The sequence below is a fragment of the Vombatus ursinus genome, unplaced genomic scaffold (genome assembly GCF_900497805.2).
Source record: "Vombatus ursinus unplaced genomic scaffold, bare-nosed wombat genome assembly UNPS02014802.1, whole genome shotgun sequence".
Lineage (NCBI taxonomy): Eukaryota > Metazoa > Chordata > Mammalia > Diprotodontia > Vombatidae > Vombatus > Vombatus ursinus.
Window position 1 is genome coordinate 18,506,927 of NW_020954580.1, and position 23,734 is coordinate 18,530,660.

The 23,734-nt window shown below is 38.9% G+C and overlaps 1 protein-coding gene across 1 annotated transcript in view; it reads right to left on the reverse strand.

Annotated features, from left to right (window-relative positions):
- Window positions 1–5,367: 5,367 nt before the first annotated feature.
- Window positions 5,368–23,734, reverse strand: part of CPO (carboxypeptidase O) — a 31,512-nt gene continuing 13,145 nt past the window's right edge. The window contains exons 4-9 of the mRNA XM_027873477.1: window positions 21,848–21,952; window positions 20,610–20,720; window positions 18,479–18,569; window positions 15,498–15,700; window positions 6,700–6,784; window positions 5,368–5,630 (exon numbers count right to left, since the gene is read on the reverse strand). Of these exons, the coding sequence (XP_027729278.1) occupies window positions 5,368–5,630; window positions 6,700–6,784; window positions 15,498–15,700; window positions 18,479–18,569; window positions 20,610–20,720; window positions 21,848–21,952 (858 nt within the window). The remainder of the gene's footprint in view (window positions 5,631–6,699; window positions 6,785–15,497; window positions 15,701–18,478; window positions 18,570–20,609; window positions 20,721–21,847; window positions 21,953–23,734) is intronic.

The following is a 23,734-nucleotide window of genomic DNA, read 5'->3' on the forward strand; positions in this document are numbered from 1 at the left end:
ATCGGCCCTGGATTCAGGAGGACCTGAGTTCAAATCTGGCCTCAGACACTTGACACTTACTAGCTGTGTGACCCTGGGCAAGTCACTTAACCCCATTGCCTAGCCAAAAAAAAATAAAATAAAATAAAATAAATCTAAGATTCCTCCACCTTACATCCACTATAGCAAGGATGAAAGGCAAAGGACAATTTCTGGAGGGGCTAGAGAGGACAGGCATACTATTACACTGCCAGTGGAACTGTAAAGTGGTCCAGCCATCCCAGAAACTAATTTGGAACTATATACCCAAAGTCACGAAACTGTGTAGACATTTTGATCTGGAAATACTACTACTAGAATTAATCCCAAAGCCATCAGTGACAGAGGGAAAGGACCCATATGTACAAAAATATTTACAGCAGTATTTGTCATCATAGGAAAGAATGGGAGGGGGGAAGTGAGTGCCCATAAGTTAAGGAATGACTGAACATATCATGATACATTCAGTATGGGATGTATGGGAATAACATTGTGCTCTAAGAAATGATGAATGATATGCATTCTGAGAAACTTGATAAGATTTACATAAATTCACGCATTCTCAATCTGAGAAGTAGAAGAACTTATACAATGACTATATTACTGTAAAAAATTCAACTTTGAAAGGCTTAAGAAGCTTGATCAAAGCAATGATCAAAGACAAATCCAGAAGGCTGATACGGAAGCAAGTTTCCCACCTCTTTGGAGAGAAGTGACAGAATGCAGGTGCAGAAAGAAACACAAGTTTTCAGGAACAATGTCTAAGGTTTTTTGGGGGGGGGGTTTTGTTTGGTTTTTTTTTGCTTGACCTTCCTCATTTATTATAAGAGAAGACTTTAATTTTTTTTGAATGACAAAGTAGTGGCAAGAATGTGGGGATGGGGGTGGAGTACTGATAGCCGTATGAGAAAAAGAAGAAAAGACTCTCAATGAAACATTTAAAGATACACAAAAGAGAGCAGAAGAAAACTCAGAAGGGAACACAGACAAGTGGGACACTTAGTACTACTATGTCAAATTTAATATATACTTTTGAAAACAAACTGTATATAATAGAGATTCATAGTTTCTAATATGATCTTTCTGTTCTTTGTATATGGAAATGTTCCTGTTTGTTGATGCTTGACAATTTCACAATGAAAAAGAAGAAAATTTGGACTCCTTTAGGGGATTCCAATTCTGGCAGGGGAATTGCAGGTATTTTAGTCTACGTGGCATAGACTTATGGGTAGCTAAGTGGTGCAGTGAATAGAGTACTGGGTCTGGAGTCAGGAGAACTCATCTTCTTGAGCATAAATCTGGCCTCAGACACTTACTAGCTGTGAGACCCTGGGCAAGTCACTTCACCCTATTTGCCTCAGTTTCCTCATCTCTAAAATGAGTTGGAGAAGGAAATGACAAACCCCTCCAGTATTGTTGCCAAGAAAACCCCAAATGAGGTCATGAAGAGTCAGATATGACTGAAAAGAGCCAAACTACTACTGACGTAGACTCACCCTTCCAGTCACCCAGGTTTGTATTTCAGTATCATCTTCAGGTCATCACTCACCTCACACATGCAATCAGTTGCCAAATCTTGTTGTTTCTATCTCCATGTCTCTCCCATCTGTCCCATTCTCTCTATAACACAGGTACCACCTTAGTTCAAGCTTTCATCACCTTTTGCCTGGATTATTATAATAGTTTCCTAATTGGTCTGCCTGCCTCAAGTGTCTCATCAATCCAGTTCATCCTTTACACTGATGCCAAAGTAATTTTCCTTAAGCACCGAACTCTCCATGTTCCTCCCTGACTCAATCAACTCTAGTGGTTTCCTATTGCCTTAAGGAAAAAATATGAACTCTTCTGTTTAGCTTTTAAAACCCTGCAGAACCTGGCCCCAATCTATCTTTCCAGCCTTACTGGACATTACTCCCTCTTATACATTCTGCAATCCAGGCAAACTGGCTCTCTCTCTATTGCCCACACATAATACTCCATCTCCCATCTGTACATTTGCAGTGACCAACCCATGTGCCTGAAATGGATTCCCTCTTTACTTCCTCCCAGTAGAATTAATTTTCCCCTATAAGATGCTCAAGTATCACATTTTCTGCTTGAAGTCTTTCCTGATCTACCTCACCGCTTAGTGCTCTCCCTTTTAAGTTAACTTGAGAAGTAAATACACATTTAAGCTAAATTTTTAAACTTTTAATTTTTAAAAAACAAGATACTATTTTTTTAAAAATCGTATTTTATATTTATGTTGTATATATTTATATATGTCCTTGTTGTTCTCCCATTAGAAGATAAACTCCTTGACAGTAGGAATTGTTTTTGCATCCCTAAAGCCTAGCACACAGTAAGAGCTTAATAAATATGTATTCATGTTTTATTTATCTTCATTCCAAAGTGGTAAAGTCTAAGAAGAATGAATCCCTCATCAAGAAATTGATTTCTTCCTCACAGAAAATTTTTCTTTTCAAATCAAAATTAAAGATAATAAAATATCTCATTATAACACACACATTAAAGAAAAAAAAATCTACCTTTAAAGTTCTACTAGATTGGAAACCCAGAGATCTAATTGGTCAGATCAATGGGAAAACTGTTGTCACATCCCATTGTAAACCACTGGGCACCTCTTCTGCATGGCAAGGAGATTAATTGATGACATTTGTTGCAGATTAAGCCTAGAACTAGACATCTGATCCTCTTTGTCAGAGCTGCCTGGCATCTGGACTCTGAAGCAGCAGATGCCCAAGCCGTGGACCTCCACTCAGTCAAGGAACACAGACATGCCACATGGACTCCTGACTTCCTTTCCCAGGGGATCAGACACTCTGCCTAGCACATGGATGTAGAGGTTAACACAAAGGAACTCTGGACTTCCGGGAGCAAGCTGCTATACCACTCCCCCTAGCCTTACCTGGCCATCCTTGTAATGTTCTCTCTTACTCTGGAAAATTTGTCATGTCTTAAGTCTCTTCCTAAACTGTGTGCATGTGGAAATGCAAATTTTAATCTCCATTAATGGGCCCAAATGGTATTATCTCCTCTCCCTCATTTTAATACTTACCTGTAGACTGGCTCCTTCTGTTTGAGGTCAGAAAGCACAGGCCTAACCCCTGAGTGTTTTCCCTGAGTTTAAAGTCTATTTATTCAGATCTCAGGGGTGAGGGAGAGTCATTTGTAATGTCCCTGGTCCTGGCTAGAAGCTGAATTTGGGGGAAAATAAAAAGGGGAAAAGAAGAAGGAGATTGAGAGAGAATTCTTGCTCTGTTGTAGAAGGATAATTAGAGCTTGAGGTTGTAAAGGCTTTCCTGGTTTACAAAAATATTTACACAACAATACATTTCTGAAGCTCTTTAGGACAGCTAGGTGGTACAGTGGATGGAGTGTCCATCTTTCTGAGTTCAAATCTGACCTCAGACACTTACTAGCTATGTGACCCTGGGCAAGTTGCTTAAGCCTGTTTGCCTCAGTTTCCTCATCTGTAAAATGAGCTGGAGAAGGAAATGGCAAACCACTCCAATATCTTTGCCAAGAAAATGCCAGATGGGGTCATGAAGAGTTGGACACGACTGAAATAACTGAACAACAACAAAGATCTTTAAAGTTCCCAAAATCTCATCTCACCAGAGCCTCACAACCACCTGGAGAAACATGTGTAAGTCTTATTAGTCTCATTTTACACTTCAAAAAAAATGAGGCTCAGAGAGGTTAAGGGTCTTGACCATGGTCACACAGTTATTAAGGGTCAGAGGTAGTCTTCAAAGCCAGCTCCTCTTGACTTCCTGTCCACTAATCTTTCTACAATAGGTCCCGTCTCCATTCAGTAGTCATTTCATTCTCATAAAGGTCGTGTGAGGTGTGTAGTATCAGAATTATCATCTCCATTTATTTTACTGAGACTCAGAGACACTGAATCACCCAAAGTCACACAGATAGTAAATGCAAAGCTGGGTCTTTGAACCCAGGTCTTCAGGCTTCAAAGCCTATGCTTTTTTCAACATGTATGCTATCCCTTTTGGAGTGAAGGAAAACACCACCTTCTGATTAGAAGGCTAGGATGACAGACAAGAAATTATAGAGTTGGGGAGGAGGGAAGAGAACAGTTTTTGGGTCAGAAAATATAAACCAGGTGTCCCACCTTCCAGTAGTTTCCCCTTGCTAAGTTATCATAATAACTGATTGACATTTATGTCAATTCTTAATGTTTGCAAAGTACTTTGTAGACATGATCTCATTTGAGCAATTGATTTATTGTTGCCTTTGTTACTCTAAGGGTCAAATGGATCTACATTGTTTAAACTGGACATGTGAGTTTATAGGATCCTGGTGACACTGGGATAGTCCTCCAGGAAAATTTTTCTTTCTAGAATTAATCATAATTGTTCTTCGAGATTGGGGTCCCAACCAGTAATGATAGTTTTAGTTATTTACCTACTCAAGAGTGGGTCCCAATGCCTCTAAACTAGAACACAAATTTTGGTTTTTAAAGCCCTTGAAAACCTAGCCCTGATTTGCCTTTTCAGCCTTATTATATATTGCTTCTCTTTCCACACTCTCTACTCTGATCAAACTAATTGTCTTGCTCTGTACACCTTTGCATTGGCTATCCCCCATACCTGGAATCCGTTCCTTCCTGACCTCTGCCATTTCGGATCCCTTACTTCCTTTAAGACTCAGCTCAAGTACCACCTGCTAGGTTAAAGGTCCTAAATAAGTCCTGAAAGGTCCACGAATACCTAGGGGATCTGTGAACTTGGTTTTTTTTTTTTTTTAAAGAATAAATCACGGCAACTGTTTCAATATAATTGGTTTTCTTTGTAGTCCTAGGTATTTTATGCATTTAAGAACATTATTCTAAGAAAGGCCCCATGGGTTTCACTAGACGGCAGTGGAATCCATAACAAAAAAGAGGGTGTAGAGGAAACCTTTCCTGATTCCCGCACTACTAGCATCCTCCCTCCCAAAACTAAATTGTATTTATTCTGCATAAATTCATATGTGTACATGCTGCATATACCTTGATAAAATAAGATCCTCAAAGAGCAGGGACTATTTCATTTTTGTTGTTATGTCTCTAGTGCCTAGCACAATGCTTTGAACTTAATAGTAGGTAATTATGATTATTAATGATTATTAATCAGATTCTTCATTTTATGTGTGTTCCTTATCTCTTATGCACTAAAATGTATAGGTACAACTTTTATTCATTGAACTGTCTTCATTGTTAAATCATTTGTTTTCTGTGCAACAAACAAGTATTTTGAAAGTACAATGCCACAAACTTTTATTGAATTGAGTTGACTTGGATTATACCCACAAGGCTGGGGATTCCTAGTGGAGCTGTGACAGATGTCCTTAAAAGAAAAGCATGAAGGACAAGAAGAAACTGAGCCCCATGGTAGCTGGGTAGAGCACTGCTGCTCTGTCTGCGCCCCATTCCTTCTTGTAGATCTCATCAAGCATGCACAGGACAGCTGCTGTGACTTCCTCACAAGTGGGCTGGATCTGGTTTTCTGGTAGCATGAACTTATAGGTTCCATTGTCTCTCAACTCGAACGTATAAGCAAAGGGAATCCCAATATCATAAGCCCAGTCTCGTGAAGATCCAGATAGAAAGTCTATTAATTAAAACAAGAAGACAGAATAAATAGCATGGATACCCATCTCCAGCAATGGCAGGGAAGGGTGTGGCTTCAGAGGAGCAAAATTCATTCTCTGATGAAATAAAGTTTAGAAATGTAGAATCTAAGAGTAGGGAGGGACCTGTGAGTTCATCCAGTACAACCCTCACACAAAGCATGAATCCCATTGACAACAAAATATATATCCCTTTAGCTTCTGTCTGAACATGTTCTACCAATACAGGCTGGCACCTGCTTTACACCTTCCAGTCTTAGAGCACTCAAAAGCACCCATGACTTGCCCAAGGTCACACAGCCAGTATGTATCAGAGGCAGGATTCAAACCTAGATCTTTCTGACACAAAGACCAGCTCCCCACTTATGATGCCATATTGCCGCTCCTAGCTATTATTTAATTCTTCTTATTTTCATCCAAAATCTGTTTTTCAGTCATTTCTACTTCTCACTCCAAGCAAACCAAGGTCATGATCTTTTTCATGGCAATTTTTTCAAATACTAAAGGTGAAGCTCATGTCCACCCTAAATCTCCTTTTTCCTTTGCAATACATGCCCAATCCTTTCAGCCAATTCTTATATGACATCATTTGGAGTCCCCTTATCATTCCCTTTTAAGGAAATAAATATGAAATTATTCAGATTGATGATCCAACTTTGAATGACTTACATGTTAATGTTATCTGGGTGGGCTCCAGAGGTGTAGGGAAGAAAAGATCTCCTCCTAGATTCTTTTGATTTCAGATCTATCCTCCCAACCCCACCCTACCCTGCTCTTGTTGCCTGCTATGTCCTCTGGGAGCTGAGTCAACAGATCAGCTGCCACTGGACAGCATCCTTCCTCTAACATCCAGAAGAAAGCCTAGGCTGAGCCTGGGAGTTCATTCTTTCTTCTGGTTCACACCTTGTCCCTGGAGATCACAGTTCAGATTGTGTACAAAAAACTCCCTTCCCTCCAGCTGCTAAGCCCATGATCTTCTCTTTCCCCCTTGAAGTCCAGTAACTTCCTCCATGCCTTGGATAATGTCAAAGAAGCCAAACAGACACTTACATAACATTTCTGAGGTTGATCCAACTCTATAATTGCTTCCATGCTTTGCTTTCAATTCTTTTGCTGTCTTCTGTCCAATTCGAATCTGTTAGTGGGAAATGCAGAAAAAGATGCCTGGTTTTAAAACAGAAACAACAACCCATGGAGTTTTGCATTTTATTTTTTAAAAGCTAGAGAGAATAATACAAGAATCTCTCTCCCTTCCTCTCCCTCCCTCCCTCTCTCTCTCTCTTTCTCTCTCTCTCTCTCTTCCCTCCTTCCTCTCTTTATCTCTCTTCTCTTTGTGTCTCCCTCTCCCCGCCCCCCCCCCCCCACTACTTGCCTCCCTAGGTAATACTGCCTTGGAATTTTATCATCCCTAATTAGCATGTCCTCAAAAGAAACTGGGCACAAGATTTCAGGATATAACAGAGCTGGCATTTTCATGCTAGAAAAAAAAAAATCACCCTATCAGTCATATATTCTCTGAAAGCCAGAGTGTGAAAAACCAAAGTTCCTTCTCAAATTTAGCTTGCTACCCATATCTTTAAGCCCATTTTAACCAAGGAATCATGGCTACATAAAAAAATGAGTTGGAGCAGCTGGCTGGCGCAGTAGTCAGGGCTTGGAGTCAGGAGGATCTGAGTTCAAATCTGAGCTCAGACCAGACACTTGACACTTACTAGCTGTGGGACCCTGGGCAAGTCACTTAACCCCAATTGCTTCACCAAAAAAAAATGGGTCCCTGGGGACCCAATGATGGAGTGAAAAAGGCACAGATGATAAAAAGAAGAAAGATTGAATCAAAGAAGTAATGAGAAGAGATAATAGGGTAGGTATCAAATATGGTGAACATTTGCTGAGACAGGATGATGATGTTAAGAGTGACAGAGATTCTGAGGAAGGAACATAAATTAGAATGTGTAACTAGGGTGGTGCAACAGAGGTTTTCCCCAAGTGGTCAAAATTTAGAAAGTGCTGACAGCAATTGTATTGCTTAAGCATGAAGAAACAAACAAACTTAGAACTTAGTTACCAAGTATAATGAGTTAAAAAAAAAGAGATAGTAGACTCTCTTCCCTCTAGCGATTCCATCCTAAGTAAGCTCCTCCTAGTTTTCCTCCCCCACTCTCCACCCCAGCTTTAACCTTGCCAGTGGCAGCCTCATAGTGTCCTGGGTTCTCTGTTTCTCCACCTCTCCCCCATGGGACAGTATCTTGTGATTCCTCCCTTGGACTATACTTTATTTCTTGAAGTCTATTTGTAGTTTTCTTCCCCCTACATCCTCCCCATCCCTACCACTCAAATTATTTTGTCATAAAAGTTAATTTAAGGGAATCTTTTGTCCTACTTGCCTCAGATGCATCTTATGGTGCTTGTCCTAGGAAAACAATAACTAGTTACAACTCTACATGTTAAAACATTAAATTTTTACTTTAAAACTGATTTTTATAGCTTTTAAGATCTTTAGCTACTATACTTAATTATATATCTAATGACTATAGGATGGCCCCTAGCATATTGGGTGAACCATTGGTGGCAGATCTTTGGGAGGGCATGGACATGAGTTACGCAGATTGGCCAAGCACGGATGGGTTGCAAACTGGACTGAGAAGAAATTCCAGAATCAATGAGATCATGGGTCAATTGGTATATCTGAAATTATTTGTATATGTTGATTTTACATACATATGTGGGTGTAAGTACATAATGTATGTATATGCATACATGCCCAAACATACACAACAAAGTGTGTCTGATGCATTCTTATTGTCTAGAAGTTACTCTAGGCTCCTATAGGCTATAATCACTGAACAACAAATTCCAAAAGGTTCTACCAAGCCAGAAAAATTTCTCTTACAGGTCTGGCAGAAGATTTCTATCATCCAAAAACAAGACTAAGTTGAGAGAGGATGATTCCAGAGGGTTGCCTTCCAAGTGACTTTTTTTTAATTGGCCAGAGCAATTCACAAAGATCATATGTTAAAGGCATAGAGAGGCCACAACCAGAGAAAGAAGTGAATACCCATACTGATTAAATCTTGGATCATTGAAGCTTGACTATAAGATTATAAATTATATAATCTTATGTGTAACATGCATGTTGTATTACATGTATTACATAATTTATACATAAACTCTGCATTAGTTTGGCCTAACCATCTCTGTGGAAAAGACACACGGATAAGGAATATCTATTGTCCAGATTATAAGATAGAGTTAGATAGATAGCCCATAGGGCTTGTCCATCTGTTTATATGTCTTCGGCAGATGGTGCAAATGGACACTGAGTTGGATCCATAATTAAATAGGATGAGGGGAGCAAGCTGGATTGCCTTTAGGAAATCATATAACTTCTTGAATGACACTAAGCTTCTCCCAGAAATAAAAGTCCATCTTTTTTAATGCCAATATTACACTGGTATTGTTGTGTGGCTATGAGTCATGGAACACCACAGTCTCTAAGAAATTAAAATTGAGTATCACTTAGAAAGCAACAGAGAGGCTTCTAGTGGGAATAGTCATAAAAACAACATATCACACACACACACACATACACATGAACACGCACACACACAACAGGAGTAAATCATGTACACAGATAAATATGAGACTTAAAAATGAGATGAACAGTTGCATGGTGAGAAGAAGAAATAGCTAGTAGACAAACTACTACATGCCCAATTGATATCTTTGAGATGTCACACGAAAGAGAAAGAGGAGGCCTCCAGCAAGTTGGCTGGCCCACTCGTGGTAAAACTATGGGACAACATGGACAAGAGCTGCACAAGACAGACAAGCATGGATAGGTTCCATTTGCATTATTGCATGGAGCTTCCAAATTGTTAAGCTCACAGATCCATTTGAGTTGTTTTGAGTACTTGATTATCCACAATCTCTAAAATATATGCTTATGAGGGTATATATGTATACATACATAATGGCAATGGATATATGAGTAATTTCTGAGAATTTTAAATTGATCCTAATTTAAACATTTGATCAATTATTTTTGGCTTTGAAAGGCAGATGCCGTAGTGAATACAGTCTGAATCGAACCGGAGGAATATTGTACCTCTGATATTTAATGTGTAACCATGGTCCAAACATCTAAATTCTCTAAAGCTTCCACCTCATGGAGGTTGTTGGGAGGTAGGTAGATGATAAATGGTTAAAGCAGTGGACCTAGAACCAGGATGATGTGAGTTCGAATCTGGCCTCAGATATTTTTTAGCTGTGTGACTGATTTTTTTCTACTAAATAGTACTTTTTTTCCAAATACATGCAAAGATAGTTTTCAACATTCACTTTTATAAGATTTTGAGTTCCACATTTTTTCCTTCCTCCTCTCTATTCTCCCCTCCCCAAGATGGCAAGCAATCTGATACAGGCCACACCATCATATTAAACATATCTCCACACCAGACCATGTTGTGAAAGAAGAATCAGAACAAAAATTGAAAACCACAAGAAAGAAAAAAAAGCAGAGAGAAAGAGAAAATAGTATGTTTCGATGTGCATTCAGACATCATAGTTCTTTCTCTGTATGTGGATAGCATTTTCCATCATAAGTCTTTTGGAATTATCTTGGAGCATTACATCACTGAGAAGAACTAAGTCTACCAAATTTGATCATCGCATAATGTTCCTGCTACTGTATACAATGTTCTCCTGGTTCTGCTCACTTCACTCAGCATCAATCCATGAAAGTCTTTCTAGATTTTTCTGAAGTTCCTGTAGCGCAATAGTATCCCATTACATTCATATATCAAAACTTGTTCAGTCATTCCCTTCAATTTCTAATCGATGGGCATCCCTTCAATTTCTAATTCTTTGCCGCCACAAAAAGAGCTTCTGTGAATATTTTTGTACATGTGGGTCCTTTTCCCTTTTGTATGGTCTTTTTAGGATATGGACCTAGTAGTGGTATTGCTGGATCAAAGAGTATGCACAGTTTTATAGCCCTATGGTCATAATTTCAAATTGGTCTCCAGGATGGTTGGATCAGTTCACAACTCCACCAACAATGCATTAGTGTTCCAATTTTCCCACATCTTCTCCAACATTGAACATTTTCCTTTTTTGTCATATTAGCCAATCAGATAGGTGTGAGGTGGTACCTCAGAGTTGTTTTAATTTGCATTTCTCTAATTAATAGTGATTTAGAGCATTTTTCATATGACTATAGATAGCTTTAATTTCTTCATCTGAAAACTGCCTGTTCATATCGTTTGATCATTTATCAAGTGGGGAATGATTTGTATTCTTATTCAGTTCCCTATATATTTTAGAAATGAGGCTTTCATCAGAAACACTGGCAGTAAAAATTATTTCCCAGTTTTCTGCTTTCTTTCTAATCTTGACTGCATTGGCTTTGTTTGTGTAAAACTTTTTTTAATTTAATGTAATCAGAATTAGCCATTTTGCATTTCATAATCTTCTCTATCTCCTGTTTGGTCATAAATTCTTCCCTTCTCCATAGATCTGACAGGTAAACTATTCCTTGCTCTCCTAATTTGCTGATGGTGTCTCCCTTTATGACTAAATCATGGACCCATTTTGACCTTATCTTGGTATACAGTGTAAGATGTTGGTCTATGCCTAGTTTCCACCATATTGTTTTCCAGTTTTCCCAACAGTTTTTGTCAAATAAAGAGTTCTTATCTCAGAAACTGGAGTCTTTGGGTTGATCAAACAGTAGATTACCATAGTCATTGACTACTGTGTCTTGTGTGGTTAATCTGTTCCACTGATCCACCACTCTACTTCTTAGCCAGTACCAAACAGTTTTGATGATTGCTGCTACACAACATAGTTTCAGATCTGGTACAGCTAGACCACCTTCTTTTGAATTTTTTTTTTCATTAATTTCCTTTTGTTCTTCCAGATGAATTTTGTTATTTTTTCTTAGCTGTGTGACTCTGGACAAAGTCACTTAACTTAAAATAGGGATAATAACAGCACCTACATTCCAGGGTTGTTGTGAGATAATATTTGTAAAGCACTTTGCCCACCTTAAAGTACTTTTTAAATGATAGCTATTAAAATGAAGTAATTTACATGAAGTGGTTTGCAACACTTACAATGCTATGCAATGCCAATTATTGTTACATCATATCTTTAAATGTTTATGTCCATTGTTCAGGGTCTGAGAAAGTAAAAGATTTAGAAATGAAGCAATCTTTCCCATTTAGATATGAGCCACTCTGAGAATGTGCTGTTCTTTTTCACTTATATCCATGATGCTACCAGCCAACTATTTGTAGGGCATGCTTTCTGAGTCGCTTTCTGGTAACGATGACAGAATTACACCAATCCAGCCACACTCTATTGGCCCCTTGTAATGAGATCAAATATACACATCAGTGAGGTACCTGTACTCTCCCTGACCCTTTCCCCGTGACTCAGTCACTTCTAGACTCATAGAATGAATTAGAAGAAATGATCTAAGTCAGCTTCATCCTAAAGAGGAAGAATTAGAAACCCTGAGTGGTGAAGGAATTTCTCCAGGATTACATAGCTTGTAAACCCAGAACCTCTAACTCCTAGTTTTAACCAATTCAACTAGACCACAGAGTCTTCATGTTTGAAACCAGAGCCATAACTATAGTGGGACAGCCAGGGCTTTGTTTCAGGACAAAAAATTTAGAAGGCACTAGCAGTGCGTTAGTGGGGAGGGGAGGAGAGTGGTATTTCAACTTTGACCTCTTAGTGATGGTGTCCTTGTCAACTACCTCCACTTCTTCTCCTGCCCAGCTCTGACTCCTACAATAGCACTGCATTTCTTCCCCTTAGCAGAAGTAATCTCAATAGAGCAAAAACCTTGGGTAAACCAAGGCGTTTTTCCTCCCCCTAGTGGTGATACTCCAGTTGCACAGAAATTTAGGCTTGATGTAGGTACTCTCCTCTGGTCAGACCCCATTTGAAGTTCGGTTTTCAGCAATTGGCATCACATTTTAGGAATGATATTTGTAAATGAGAGATTCCAGAGGAGGCAAATGAGCCTGGGAATCACATTATAGATTATTTGAAGCAACTGGAAATATTTCACTTGGAGAAGACTCAGAGAGGATATGATTAACAGTCTTCCTATCTGTTTGCCCCAATGGAGAATTAAGTAGAAGGTGCTAAAAGGTAAATTTAGGTTTGAGGTAGGGAAGAACTTTTTAACAATAAGAACTATACAAATGTGGAATAGGCCTCCCTGTCAGAGAGTAGAGGGTTGTCCTTTATTGAAGGTCTTCAAACAAAAGCTAGATAATCACTTGTTGGATATATATTGTAAAGGAGATTCTTACACATGGATTCCACAATTCTGAGACATCCTAGTTCACTAAAATACCCAGACTTCCCCCCCATGAATCTAGCCCTACCTTCTGCATTCTGTGCTTGGAAATATATTTTTAAAACCCCAATATTTTGTATTTATTCCCATTAAATTTGAGTTTTAGTTTCAGACTTAATTTCAGTCCATCATTCTGGCTTGTTAATATTGTTATACATTTGGCCACCAATCAACCAAGATGTATTTATTAAAGACCTACTATGTGCCAGGGCCTGTTTCTTTCCTGAGTCTTTTTACCTAATGTTCCAGGTTCATGTCATGTGCAAAGTTAGCAACTTTATTTGAGTCATCAGTAAAAATGTTGAACAGTCCAAGGCTCATGACAGAGGGAGCTCTACTAGAGACTTCTTTTCCAATTAATACTGACCAAGAACTCATCTTTGGATCCCGCCATTCAGCCAGTTCTAAATCCTCTTAACCTATCATCTAGCTTATATCTTTCCACATGTTTACAATAGGACTATATGACAGTGGTGTCAAGCTCCTATAGAAACTGGGGGAGGGGGCACTAAAGCATACAAAACGATATCTGTGGTAAAAAACCACAAATTAACATCTATGTTTTATTATACTTTTATTTATTTTGTTAATATTTCCCAACTACATTTTAATCTGGGCCATACTCAAAAGTGTTTTAGGCCACCTGCAGTCTGCTGGTAGCTTGTGTGACACTTCTTGTATAAATTGGTAGAGGGAGATCACCCTTTCAGGAGTTCCCTATATAAATGAAATCAGAGGTTCGGTCCCTATCCATTATTGCTTTCTTAAGCTTCAGTTTACTCACCTGTAAGATGGGGGAAATTTTGTAATCTCTTTCACAGAGCTGTTGAAAGTATAACATTTTATAGATTCATTTCAACTACACTAAATGTTTACTATGTGTGAGGTGCCATCCAAGCACTAGGGGTATAAAGACACACATGCATGCACACGTGCGCATGCGCACACACACACACACACACACACACACACACACACACACCCAGTGCCTATCTTCAAAAGCTTACATTCCACTAGGGAAGGAAGGAAGAAAGGAAAGAAGGAGGAAAAGAGAAAGATAAAGAGGGAGGGAGGGAAGGAAAGAAGTATTTATTAAGCACCTACTATGTTCCAGGCACTGTGCTATAAGCACTTTACAAATATTATCTCATTTGATCCTCAAAACAACCCTGTGAGGTAGATGTTGTGATCCCCATTTTAGTTAGGGAAATTGAGGCATATAAATGACTTGCCCAGGGTCACATAGCTAGTAAGTATGAGAAGCCCTGTTTGAATTCTTGTCTTCCCAATTCCAGGTCCAGGTGCTCTGTTCACTGTACTATCTACATACAAAAATACATACAAAATAAATACAAATAAATGGGGGGAATTACAAATGGAGGAATCAGAAAATATTTCTTGTAATGAAAGGCACTTATGTCGAGTCTTGAAAGGAACTCAAGGCCCTGACCTTTAAGTGCTATGAAAACTTGACATTATGACCATGGTTTGTTGTATAACAAAAAGTGGCTTGCACATAATAGGTGTCTAATAAATTTTTTTGAACTGAATTATGGTTCAAACAATTCCAAATGGGCAATGAGTGTTTCTTGTTGCCCTTGAGTACTGCCAAAGAACCAAAAATCAGAATCCTTTTCCACTACTGCTCTTGTTCTGGCTTAGGTCTACATTGCCTGATGAAAGATAAGATACCATTCCGTAATGTGGGGTTGCATTTACAAATATCATCTCATTTTATTTTTACCACAACCTTTGAAGGTAGGTGTTTTATCATCCTTATTTTACAGATGAGGAAACTGAGGCATATAGGGGTTAAGTGACTTGCTCAGAGTCAAACAGTTAGATTTAAACCTGGGTCTTCCTGACTCTTACTTCAATGCTCTGTCCACTATACCACCTAGCTACCTATTTTCATTGACACTTGCTCCTTAAAAGGGTCCCCAGAAAAATAAGAGGAGACAGAGTTGGGGGGATGAGCATTGTGTTTGAAAGAAAAGGGAACAGAGATTACTTTGGGATTTTGCGGGGTTATTTCTTGTTTTTTTATTGGTTTGTTTGTTTTTAGAGAAAACATATTCCACTTTTGAGAACTCACAGCTGGTAACTTATCAACAGATATCCAAGTGCTCTCTGGGGCTATAGTGCTAAAGATGAAAGATTATCATTTCAAACGTTTAATATACTTACCTTATTTTTCTTATAGTTATGAAAATGGAAGGTGTTTCTCAATTTGACACTTAAAGAAACAGTATGGTACTTATTTAAAGTATTTAATACTATTCAGACCTGAAGACAACACAGCAAAAATCTGGGAAAGTGGTATAAACAGGAGAAAAGAAAAAGAAAGGTGGAGAAAATGAAAGGGAAGGATGGACATGATAGACTTAAATGAAACCACAGCCTTGAAGTTTAGAAGGCAGAGAAAAGATGCCTTACTTTAACAGTGAGTGGACCAGAGGGGCTGATCTCTTACCAACTCAGCATAGTTATGTGGTCTTTTTTTGGTATAACCATAGGGGGTGAGGATGAGCTGGCCATTAGAATGTATTGTTAAGTAGCATAGGATGCTGTCCTTCTTGCCTTCAATAAAATTAGAGATAGCTTTTGTTTCAGGCTCAGAGACTGGTCCTGTTCCACAGAATGTTCCGTGTTTGCAGTCTTTAGAGGCTCCAATACCTGCAAGAGGGAAAGGAAAGAGACAAAGACTATGACAATTTGAATTTTAAAGTGATAGATGTTGAAAGGGTATGGTGTTGGGGTCCTAGACTCAAAAGGCGTGGCTTTGCCACTTACTAGCTGTGTAACCTTGTGTGAGGGGGGAGGGAGAGGTTGCTTCACTTTTCTTGGCCTCTGTTTCCCTTTCCATATAATGATGGGACTGGAATGGGTGATCTGTAAGCTCCCTTCAAGCTTCAGCATTCTATGCTTCTATGTAGTAGAACTGAACAATACAAGACATTCCACTTGGAACTCCAGATTTGGCTTCCAGGTGGTCATTCTAAACAACCAAAGGCTTCTTCATGGATGAAATTCTAGGCAATCTGTATCATTATAGCACATTCTTTGCCACTACGCATTCACTCACTAACCAAATATTCATTAAAAGCCCACTATAGCACTAATGACCCTAGGTGTTGGGAGATAAAGGATGATAAATAAAACACAGTCTCTGCCTTCAGAGAGCTTAAAGTCTGATGAAAAAAGATAATCTATATTCACAAATACTTAAAAGACAAGAAAGCACTAAAAACATATACCATCTACATCTGACTCACTTTTGAACTACTATTTTCAAACTCTCAAGGCAATATGGTGGAATGGATAGTGTGTTGGGTATGGAGTCAGGAAGACCTGAGTTCAAATCCTGCCTCTGACATTTACAGGTTGTGGAATTCTGGACAAATCATTTAAGCTCTGTGTGCTCCAGGCAACTCCAGTTGCCTATAACTCCTAAGTTATAGAAGGATTGTTGGTGTGGTGGATGGAGGGATGAAGGATGTTCCCAAACCTAGTAGATCAAAAATGCTTAATCTGGGGTCAGTGAACTAGTTTTAAAAAATATATATATTTTAATAACTGCATCTCAAAATAATTGGTTTCCTTTGTAATTTTATGTATTCTATCTTATGCATTTAAAAATATTCTGAGAAAAAATTCGTAGGTTTCATCTGACTGCCAAAGGGGCTCATGACACAAAAAAGAATAAGAACCCATGTAATAGTTGGAGGTTGTTCCTATACCTAAGAGACCTCCACTGGAAAAAATGTATTTTCAAATCTACATCGGGCACTCACTTAAGTGTTTGAAATCAAGTATTTGAGATTCCATCCAATGCTCTAATTCTGTATCATTGGCCAATATCTGCCAATGACTGTTTTGTGCTTTGTGTTTTCACTCTCAGGTATTTCCAGTTTATATAGGAATGTGTCACAGAGGGCATGCTGATAAATGTTTAACAACCAGCTCATCAAAATAATAATGTACCCAGGATAAACTTTTAAGTTTAATGTGCATTATCAACATTTTCTCCATTACTTTCTTGTCTATAAATAAACAAAACAAAACAATAAATCAAGCCCTGATTTGTAGGATTCACTGATTTCAAAGGTATAAATATTGACACTGAAAACTTCACAATTGGCCCTCAAGAACCAATCGAAGCTGATTGGAGCACACCTCTGAATGTGTAGAATGGATCATGGATGCCTTAGAACCCTCCAACCTCCTCAAAAGAAAATCTGTCTCTTAGACTCCTTGGAGCATAGATTGTTATAGATTGAGTTAACAGGTAAAAAGGTTTGTTGGCCAAAAAAGACCTCTCGTATACTTACTTCAATATTTCAACTATCTGTGATTTCATTTGGGTAGCTATTCCTTCCATTAATGCCGACGGGCCACAACCGTGTCCTTCTTAGTAGATCAGATCATTATTTGTTATGGCCCCAAATTTCCTCATTTGATGAACCTCTCCTAATTTAGCTAATTGACCTTTGGAACACAGTTATCCCTTCCACATCTTGCAGAAGCTTGCAGATGACACATGAAGGCCAGCAGATGAACAGAAAAAGTTTAGAAACTCAGAAATTCATAAAATACATGTATGGTATTGTATAATGTCAACATATTTTATCATTTAATACTGTAATAATTCAGACTTCTTCTCCAGTATGAAGGGAGGGCCAAAAATTTTTACATGGATTTTGCAGATTGCGGTTGGGTTGGGGGAGGGGGAGAGTGCCACACCCATAACCCCCACGATGTGGAAGGGATAACTGAATGTACCACAATCCACTTACTAGGCTAAGCTTTCAGCTTGGTAAGACTTGACAAGATTGATGGTTAACTAGCATAGCTTTCCGTCATGATGGAACGAACCATTAGAACAGGATTTTCGATGAAGTCCTGTAGTATAATTTGGAAAAATCATTACTGCCTTTTGAATGTATGGGTTAGGGGTATGGCGCCTCCCCACATTCTCTACCCCTGCCATCCCCCTCAATCTGGAAAATCAAGTGTGGTCAAATCAGTCCCAAAGTCTACCCTGGGCTTCTCAACCTCACCTGGCCCAAGTAAAATACAAGATAGAAATTCTAATGTTTCTCATTGGTGGATAATGATCATCTGACTAGGAGGAAGATGATGAGGAAAGGAATTGGTGAAGACACTTGACCTTGAGTATGTTTTTGCAAATGATTTCTCTAGGAACTCATACCTTCCTTTTTTTTTTCTTTTTTTTTCTTTTTTAAAGGCAATTGGGGTTAAGTGACTTGCCCAGGGTCACACAACTAGTAAGTGTCAGGTGCTTGGTCTGAGGCCGGATTTGAACTCAGGTCCTCCTGACTTCAGGGCCGGTGCCCTATCCACTGTGCCACCTAGTTGCCCCAAACTTATACCTTCCTATTGCTTCTCTGCCTCCTATGAAGTTATCAACTCATGTCTCAAACTTGCACTCACTACACCAGGATGAGTTGAAATTTCTGTTGAGGTCAGTCCCAAAGCTGGTGCCATTACAATGGGATGCACGAGACTTTCTCCAGAGGCGATTCTAAATAGAAACACATAGATGTTACGGTACCCAAAGAGGTTCTAAACACCACAACATAAATCACAGTGTCAATGATTATGTTTTGATTCTTGACCATGAGGATGGTTATCTCAGTTTGACCTACTAGGGGAAATTTGTCAACAGCACTTCTGAGTATTCCCAAATAATTTTCAATCATCCTGTTGGCCTAAAACTATAGGAAACAGGCATTTCTGTATACCCCAAAGGGTTAATTCCTTAAATGAAAACACAATCATTGGATCATACATTTAGAGCTGAAAGCTACCTCACAGACAAGCTAATCCAGACAAAATTTTAATATGAAATTCCTGAATTTGATTTTAAAACTATTTTTATGATAACTATATTTCAATATAATTGGTTTCCTTTGCAATCTCACTTATTTTATTTTGTTCATTTAAAAATATTCTGCCAGATATGGCAGTGTATGTCCATAACTTTTGCTACTGAGGAGGTAGAATTTAGCAACTCTCTTGAGGTTGGGAGTTCTGACTAACATGGGATAAGCTGATCAGCTGCCCAAACTGAGTTTGGCATGACTATGTTGAGCTCAGGAAATCAAGGGGCCACCAGATTGCCTATGGAGGAGCAAACTGTTTCAGGTCAGAAAGGAGTACAGTAGTTCAAATCTCTCATGCTAGCAGAGTGGACTGGTTGTGGGCAACATGGAGAACTAGTCTTAAAGAAAACAAAACAAAACAAAAAAATAAAAACATTCTTCTGAGAAGGGTTCTATAGGTTTCCCCAGGCAGCCAAGGCCAAAGGAGACCATGACCAAAAAAAAAGAAAAAGGTTAAGTGCCACTGATATAGCTCAGCCCTTTCATATTACAAATGAGAAAGCTAAAGCAAAGAGAAGTGAAAAAATTTGTCCGAAAGATCTAGTGAAGACAATAGCTAGAGAAGAGAAACAAGAAGATGTGGGGGTTGCAATCACATTTTACTTACTTTAAGTAACACTTACTTACTTATGTAACACTTTAAGGTTCGCAACACCCTTTACAAATATGATCTCATTTTATTTTTACCAAACCTTTGGAGATAAGTGCTATTATTATCCTCATTTTACAGATGATGAAACTGAGGCATATAGGGTTTAAGTGACTTGCTCAGAGTTGCACAGGTAATAAGGGTCTGGGACTAGATTCAAACCTAGGTCTTCCTGACTTTAGGTTCAGTGCTCTGTCCACTGTGCCACCTAGCTGCCTCAAAGAAAACTTAATTAACTACTTAACCAAAGAAAGCTTCTCAGAATTTCTTTAGGCAGGATGTTAAAGGAGGAAAAAGAATTGATAAAGCAAATGGAAAGAAGTAAGCCTTTCAAGATATGACCTGTGTAAATGTTTGGCCTTGGACGGTAGACAAGGAGAGTAAGGACAATAAGAAGGCTTCATCTGTTCAAAATAGAGGAAGTAATTTGGGGAACATTGAAGAATTGAGGGCCTTTAAGTAGGCTAGTAAAGGGTTTTCTGTTCCATGATTGAGTTTGGCTTTGGTACATTGGGAGACCATAAGGCTTTGCGGGGAAGGAGGGTTGGAAGGTGAAGAATGAAATGATGTACTTTGAGGGACATTCAAAGAAAGGAGGAGGAGAAACAGGAGATAGAAATGGAGAAGGAAAAGGTGTACAGAATTTTGCCCATTATGTAGTGTTTAAGTCCCTTTGAATTTGAGGGAAAGTCCAATAAAGGTAAATGTAAGCTCCTTGAGGGCAGTGACCTTTTCATGTTTGTCTTTTTATACCTAGCAGCTAGCATATTACCTTGGCATATAATTGACACTTCAGAAGTTGTTTTTGATCAACTAATAAAAATCAATTCCCAAAAGAAGATTTTAGCCAGTTGCAATAGGAAGCCTTCTAGGCCCTAGAGTCTGGGGGATGCTGTATAAATATGCTGTTGATGAGAAGCAACAGGTCCAAGCAATGAGCTTGAACAGACCCCTGAGGTCCTTCCTGGCTCTTAGGTTCTATGGTCACGCACACACCTCCCATCCAGTAAAATGGGATCAGCTTACTTACAGTTCTCCAGCTGTAGACATAGCCATCAATATTAAGAACTGGGAGAATATAGAAGTCTAGCTTCCTAAGAAATCTGCTTATCCTTGGGTCTGTTTTGTAGTTTTGCAGAATCTACAAATTAAAAAAACAGAAACACTTGAAAGATTTTTAAGTGATTCCTTTCTCTTTTCCCTTGCCTCATCTCCCCCTAGCCTGATCACAAGAAATCATTGTATTTTTCATCAGGTCTTCTATTTTCCATGATTTCATATGTTACCAAGATTTGCGCAAATGATAATTACTATTAATTTTGAAAACTTTATAAGGTCCTTGGTAGCCTCTTTTGAAGGTGAGTATATGCTCTGTTTAATATAGCTAATATGAAAATTTTCTTTAAAAAATATCTTAGATTCACAGAGATAGCTGTGTCAAATGTTGGCCCTCTCCAGTGTGGGGATGGGAGGAGTTAACAGCTTAGAACTCAAATGTAACAAAAAAAATGATGAAAAACATATTGGGGAAAGTGTCTTCCTCACCTAATAGATTCCTCTGCTTTCATTCCCCCTGCCCCCAATACCTTTCAGTAAATTCCTGTAAGGAGCCTTAACGTTACTTATCACGTTGACAAATTGTTTGGGGCACTAAAAGACTAAGTGGTTTACTTATGCTCCTGTAGTGTGTGTATGTATATGTGTATGTGTAGATATGTGTGTATATACACACAAAAATGTATGTGTAGATACATGTGTACAAGTATGTATACATACATGTATATATGTATATATAGCTGTGTATACATGTATGTGTATATATGTGGGTGTGAATGTATATATATGCATGTATACATGCGTGTATAAATATACATGAGTATATGCATTTGTGTATGTGTATATGTGTATCAGAGGAAGGACTTAAATCCAGAACCTCCTAACTCCAAAGCTGACGTTCTCACCACTATACTACACTGTTTCTCCCCTAAATTACGTCAAAAGTGAATTTTTGATGCCAAGGATAAGACCAGATTCTGCAATTCAGCTTTGTTTCCAACCCTTTGATGTACCTAGCTCCGTTGGAAATAATGGGTAGTCCTGTCCATATGCAAAAGAAAGAAGGCATTTTTCGGTAGCTGAGAAGTGACAATTGTCACTATCATCATCTTCTTTATCACTGAACTCTTTTAAGGGGTTTTTTTTTTAGTTTATAAAGTGCTTTACATACCTTCTCTCATTAACCGTGATAAATATAATAGAGGCACTCACTTCTCTCACAAACCACTGGCAAAAGGCGGGTGCAATCCACTCTCTAGCATGGATTCCACAGTCCATCCAAATAATCTTCTTCAGAGTTTTTGTGGGCTTACTGATCTAAAGGGGATCAAACATGGCAGTCTGAAAACAATCACGTTACAAGGACCCATCCCACCATATTTTTGTTGTCCAGGGCCAACCTCAAGCCAAATTAAACCCTATGCAAATTGACTGTTTGGCACCTGAGGAGTCCTCCTTTATGGTTGTAAGCAGGAATGAGGATTCAGACAGATACTTCAACCAACATGAGCCTCTTTCCTACAGCTGTTGAACCCCTGCTGAAAGTTTAATTCGAGGTGCAGTAAATGGGAGGAATTCCAGTGGTCATAGCATAAAGTACACAGCCTATCACAGGCCAGGGTTTTAACTTATTAAAAGATACTTCATCCTCTTCCTTTCCAGAAGTGGGAGCTATGGGTGTAGAACACTGAATATTATAATATCAGATGTTTTTGGAACCCTGGTTAGTTTTGCTGAAATGCTCCCTCCCCCAACACAATTTTTTTTTATCTTTGTTAGAATGAATGGCTTGCTGGGAGGGGCAGAAAAGAGCAATGCAGTGGTGATGTAACTATTTCAATAAAATTTAACCGAAAAAGTTTTATTCTGTCCCAACCTGGGGGCAGGGGGAGAGGGGGGTTGAAAAGTACTTGAGTTTTTACTGTTACTAAGGGCCTGTTGCCTCCTTATAATAGCTTACAATTTAAGAAAAACCTCATGATGGGTTAAGGTTTTCCAGTTCACTTAACCTCACTCATTTTTTAACCCACTGACACAATCTGTGAACCACCTCTGACCTCTACTTACTCTGATAGTTACCGCATTTGTGGGGATTTTTATGTTAATGACTTGTTTGTCCTGATTGCCTCCTTGTTACAGCCATTGCCTTGATTGTTACTGGGGCCCTGTCTACTCATTCCCATGAACTCTCACCATCAGGGGGCCAGATGGTCTGGTTTGGGCAGATCAGCCCTGCTTCTGATGAAAAGTCCCAAACTGGGTGGGCAGGTTTCCCAGGGACAGCCCTGGACAGGCTTTGCTTCGGGGCCCACAGGACTCTACATGTAACCCTGCCAAACCATTTGATAGCTAAGCCGCCATATCCACACTGAGAGGTATATGAAACTTCACAAGGGAATTTTTCTGCTTATCGATCTTTCTTTATCTCAGGGCCCAAGGGCCCTGAACCTGAGACGATATACCTATGCTCCATATCTACACACTTTGCATAATGGACCATGAGAAGCTAAGGGGACTCTTGGGACTGTGACTCCCCCTTTGTGGGTCACAGAGAAGAGTATTTGACTTGCTCTTCCCTGCATTTTGCTACCATGCCTCTCTCCTTTCCCTCCCTCCTGCCTTCCCACCCCGACACTCCGTTCTAAACTCATTGTCAGAAATGCTTGATTTACCCAAGCATTGACTGTGGGTCTTCTGGATATTCAATAAATACAAACCTGGTCATAAAGAAGGATACAGTCTAAAAAAGTGTGCAAACTTTGAAAGACATTACACATCTGATCAATGCAGTAACAAAAAACTATTCCAGAGGAGCATGGATGAAACACATTAACTTATTCCTGCTAGTAAAGTGATACACTCAAATCACAGAACAAAATAACCTATTTGGGGAAATAGTCAATGTAAGAATTTTTCTTTCAGTATGTATATTTGTTAGGAGGATTTTCTCTTTCCTTCCTTCCTTGTTTCTTCCTTTTCTTTTTTCTTCCTTCCTTCCTTTCTTCCTTCCTTCCTTCCTTCCTTCCTTCCTTCCTTCCTTCCTTCCTTTCTTTCTTTCTTTCTTTCTTTCTTTCTTTCTTTCTTTCTTTCTTTCTTTCT